Genomic DNA, 5,000 nt, shown 5'->3' with positions numbered 1-5,000 from the left:
TGCCTCTCTGTCCCTCTGTCTCTCTGTCTCTGTGTGTCCGTCTCTCTGTCTCTCTGTTCCAATGCCTCTCTGTGTCTCTGTCTCTCTGTCTCTGTGTGTCCGTCTCTCTGTCTCTCTGTTCCAATCTCTCTCTGTCTCTCTGTCTCTACCCCTACCTTACGTTTTCTTCATTCCTTTGCCTTATTGCCTTCCTTTCAAATGCAGACACTTTCCTTGCAAACAATCAACGAAACAATTTTAATCAGATTATCTAATACATTGGCAGATAACATTTATTTCTCTTCCAAATACATTTCCTTACATATATTACAGGTTCTCTCCAATGCTTATCATTATCACTATCGTTAACATTACAATCATTATCATCATCAGTATTTCTATTATTTTTTCACCATTATTATTACCACCGCCATTATTGCCAATATTGACTAATGTTATAAATGTTATTGTATTAATCATTACTACTATTATCACTATCATCAATTATATTAGTATCATCCTTATTATTCATATAATTATTATCCTTATCATTTATATAAATATAAACAGTGGTAGTATCATTAACTGTAGTAATGGCAGAAGTAGAGGTAAAAGTAGAAATAGTAGTAGTAGTAGTAATGGAAGTAGTGGTGGTAGTAATAGTAGCAGAAGATTCAATATTGATATCATCAGCATTATCGTCGTCACCATTAACATTATTCTTCACGTAATAGCTATTTAAAAAGTCCATACGCGTAACAACAATTATTATAACTGAAAATAATATCACAATGAAAAAACACTCAACAATGCACAGCCAATACATAAAACCTGGGATTATAACAGAACACCAGGTAATGTAAATCAGTAAAGGGAAGAACAAAGATAACGATTAGCTAATTAATAAGTTTTCCTTATAATCTTCCTATGAGAAACTACGCAACAATTATGTTTTGATTTTAACCCATTGAATCATCACAGATGCAATCCCAATACTTATATATGCCACTACAAATCTATGAGAAATCAAAAATGGTTTATTCCTATGAATCATTAGATATATTCTGAATGCTTTCTAATCTGTTTCATTTAAAGTTTTTTTATTGCCTAAATATTATAAAAGTTAAATGCATATCAACACAATACCGAGTCGAGATTATGACAAAAAAACACTGATGGTGAAGAAAGCTTTCGACACAATTCAACTAACCCCCTGCATTGCACAGGGAAGGATGCAATGAGTCTTTGCAACAATGATTTCACTTCCTAATCATTAAATTCTACTTGGCTCGTTCATTCACTGTCTATTGGTCATTTAGTGTATCTGTTCATCATTCGAAAACAGTGATTTGGTCGTGTGATCCTAATACAACAATACACCATACAGAACACCACCTCCTTTAGAATTCTATAATGAAGATCACTAAAGTAACATCGAACTTCCATAAAATCTGCTTCGTCATGACACATCGCGAAAACATTAAATCAGTACGAAGATGATAATGTAAACTCTTTTAATATCTATTAAACATGACCGACCGCCTTATTGCGATGCACCACAAACCCACCATTTTCATAATTTTTGCTCAAGCACAAAAGCACATGCACAAACACGAAAACTCACACACAAACACAAAAGCACACATCCATACAAACACAAAATCACACGCACAAACACAATTCCTACATCTTCACAATACAAAATCACACATCCACACAAACACAAAATGCACATCTACACCAACACAAAAGCACACATTTACACAAACACAATAGTACACACATAAACACAAAAACACTCACACAACCGCAAAAGCACACCCGCAAACAGAAAACACACATCCATACAAACACAGAAGCACATCGACAAACATGAAGCACACCTCCTCACAAATACAAAAACACACATTCACACAAGCACAAAAATAAACACAATAATCACCATAGCAATGATGATATTAACGTGACCATTTCTCAACAACTCGAGTCTCCCCCTTACACAAGGCCTGACCCGGCGAAGTGGTGGGTGTTCGCGCTGCCCTCCAGGTCGGCGATGAGGCTGACGTAATCGGAGTCATCGGTGAGGCGCCGAAGGCCGACTTCCAAGGAGGATTCGTCGAGCTTCAAAGAGAGTGGAACAGGATTGTTATTCGAGGTAGGGAATGGTGGTAATTATTTAAGTATCATTATTTTGTTGAAGAGTGATAATATTGTAGGGTGGTCCTTTGATTTCGTTTAAATTCATAAGATTCGTGGTAGCAATAACACTATGTAACGGACATTTGACTTTATTTTGTCTTTGATCACTAAGTGTTATTTGCTAATTGCCTCTGCCTAGGAAGCAAAAGAAATTACTTTTTTTTATCTGGAAATTTTTGTTTTTTGACCATCATCCTTCGCCCCTATGTCACACTGCCCTGAGCTCCCTGCACCCACCCCTCCAACGAGAGAGCGCTCTTCTTCAGCAGCAAATCGGAAGAGAACAAAGTCGTTGAACCTGATTACAGAGGCGTAGCAAAGGAGAGAAACCCGGACTTCCCCAACCAAAGACCTCAACTACTTGATCAGAGACCTTGCTTGGTCTCACAAAGTCCAATACCGAGCTTTTGGTGTCGAGACTCAAGCAGTGGAGCTTGTTAGATAAGAGTGTGAGCGTCGCCAGTCAGAGACAGCGACACCAGTCTCTTTCACGCTTCCACACCCACCAATATGATCTTCCTTCTGCTACAATGTGACTGGTAAATTTCAGAAATATCGTTATTCTGGTCACAAAAACAGTTTGAAGGAAATAGTAGTATTTTTCATAGCTCCTAGGCGTTAGCAAATAGGATATAACAATCGCTACTCAAGTACAAAAATCGTGTAGCAGTGTAATCATCACCATCCGCATCATCTTTATTATTGTTCTTATATGTTGTTGATGACCTTGTCCCTTGTTACAAACGTTAATCAGAAGTCTCATCATCACTGCTCTGTGAGTGATGTTAATCATTGTATTGAACTCATTGCTGACTTTATCTTCTGATTCAAATTCGAATATACTGGAAAATGTATACATCCAAATTATACGCCAGTATTACCTGGCACGGGAGATTGTCGTGGATGTGAGGTCGCTGTCGGTAATCCAGCTCATGACACAGCTTGCCATAATCTATGTGGCCGTCTTGCTCCGTCACACTGCGAGGGAGAAAGACCTTCTATCATCAACCACCGCGATATACTGTATATAAATATATAATACATTTCCATAGGTATTTAAATATTAAGATATATACAGTAGTTATATAAACAAACACACACACAAAATCTGAGTGAATCGTTACTAATTCATAAGACACTCTTTCATTATCAAGACCAATACCGAAATTCAAATTAAAACTCATGGTCTCCACAGTGACAACAGTAGATATCCAATGGCAAATGTCACCTGTTAACAAGGGCGTCTACCAGCATGGTGGGGAGAGGCAGGCGCGTGGCTTTAATAGCTGCCCTGACTGTCCCCGCTGGTAAGCGACCGCGTACTTCTGTGTCCCGCCCACGCAATCCCGAATTCAGATCAGGGATTCCTGAGTTGGAAAAGGGAAGATCAAAGTCTGAGTATCATGACCTTACGAAAACACACCTCTAAATGCAAAGAATTCTTACCAATGCGTCACCATACCTCACTGTACAAGTTACTTCATTCCCACTGTCTTATTCTCCTGTACAAAAACAGCAGCTCGTCGATCAAAAACCAGTACCCCCAAAATATAGTTAACTCTATTAGTTTTTCATCACCATGTACATTCGTACACATATAGGTATAAAAAGGTATGGTGATTACATTTGAGTCTTACACACTCTCATAAACATATGCAAGTGTGTTTGTTTTTGTTTTGGTTTAACTCACCGTCGAAATTGTGTCTTTTAAGGTGAAGCGATGCTAGGTGGGTGAGGCTCTCCCGTGAGAAGGACGAAGGCTCTTGGCGGCGGTGACGACGGACCAGAGCCTGGATCTGTTGTCTTGTCAGGGACGACTTTTCTGTGGACGTTTTGTTGCAATAAACATTTGCCACTGAACCCAGGGAAACGTGAAATCATACTCACAAGTTTTTGTTATAGAACTAAAGTGCAAAAGGTAAAACAAATGCATAGTCAAGTGTTTTTTTATCATAAACAAGTACATTTTATTTGCGGCAATATTAATGCTATGAGTCTAGCAAGCACACAAGCATAAACGTACGGAGAGACTATGATCAGCAGAATCAGATAAGGAAATGAGTTGCAAATGAAAAATATAGGATTCCCAGAGGTAATTTTTGCTTAATTTGCCTTATCAGATGTCTTATCAGACGTTTTGTGGCCTCTATAAAAAAGAGAGGAAAGCCTTCTGACTTGTCAATGATAAGAGTACTATGCTTACATTCAAAACAAAACAAAGCAAAGAAAACCACGACGAAAGCGATTTACATACACCATGTGACGTCTTTGCAAAGTCTCGCGATGCCCTTCATAGGTGCATCATCATCGCCGATCTATCTTTTGGATAAACAAACTCGTCCTTGAGCCCAAAGGCAGGCGTTTGAGGGCCCTTTCAACTAACCTAGTGCTTGAGAAAGAGCGTTGAACACGATACTAGTTCTGGTAAATCCGGTCTTCGAAGGATCGTGACCTGTGAGCTGGTGCAGAAGAGAGGTCAGCTCATGGTGACCTAAGTGACGGCGGGCTTCGTCCAGAGCTACATTGTAGTTCGCCTGGGGGAACTGTTGGCCAGATTGTAGCACGGATTGGGAAGGCGGTGGTCAGGATATATCACAACTTTGGTGCAATTGAAAGCTATCTATGGTTATTTGTTCAGGTAAACTCATTAACCGTAATATTGTACATTTTCAGTCGAATCTGATTTTCAAAAATATGTATATTGATCTAGCTGCAATTCCAGTAACCGTAATCCTATGATTCTAAGGTGACTGAACCGGAGGGTTATTCATGGAAGGATACAATAATGTTCGTATACTAAACACTACGCACTTTTGTTTTCA

The 5,000-nt window shown here is 38.9% G+C and overlaps 1 protein-coding gene across 1 annotated transcript in view; it reads right to left on the bottom strand.

Annotated features, from left to right (window-relative positions):
• Window positions 1-254: 254 nt before the first annotated feature.
• LOC122243550 (EF-hand domain-containing family member C2-like) overlaps window positions 255-5,000 on the bottom strand; it is a 17,143-nt gene continuing 12,397 nt past the window's right edge. Inside the window, exons 12-16 of the mRNA XM_086533016.1 lie at window positions 4,562-4,721; window positions 3,869-4,000; window positions 3,407-3,545; window positions 3,060-3,156; window positions 255-2,100 (exon numbers count right to left, since the gene is read on the bottom strand). Of these exons, the coding sequence (XP_086389142.1) occupies window positions 1,975-2,100; window positions 3,060-3,156; window positions 3,407-3,545; window positions 3,869-4,000; window positions 4,562-4,721 (654 nt within the window). The 3' untranslated portion in view covers window positions 255-1,974. The remainder of the gene's footprint in view (window positions 2,101-3,059; window positions 3,157-3,406; window positions 3,546-3,868; window positions 4,001-4,561; window positions 4,722-5,000) is intronic.

This window comes from Penaeus japonicus, unplaced genomic scaffold (assembly GCF_977035675.1).
Source record: "Penaeus japonicus unplaced genomic scaffold, GWHDUDI00000001_assembly GWHDUDI00000038, whole genome shotgun sequence".
NCBI lineage: Eukaryota > Metazoa > Arthropoda > Malacostraca > Decapoda > Penaeidae > Penaeus > Penaeus japonicus.
The sequence above is the reverse complement of the archived record's forward strand: the minus strand, read 5'-3'. Positions and strand labels throughout refer to the sequence as shown.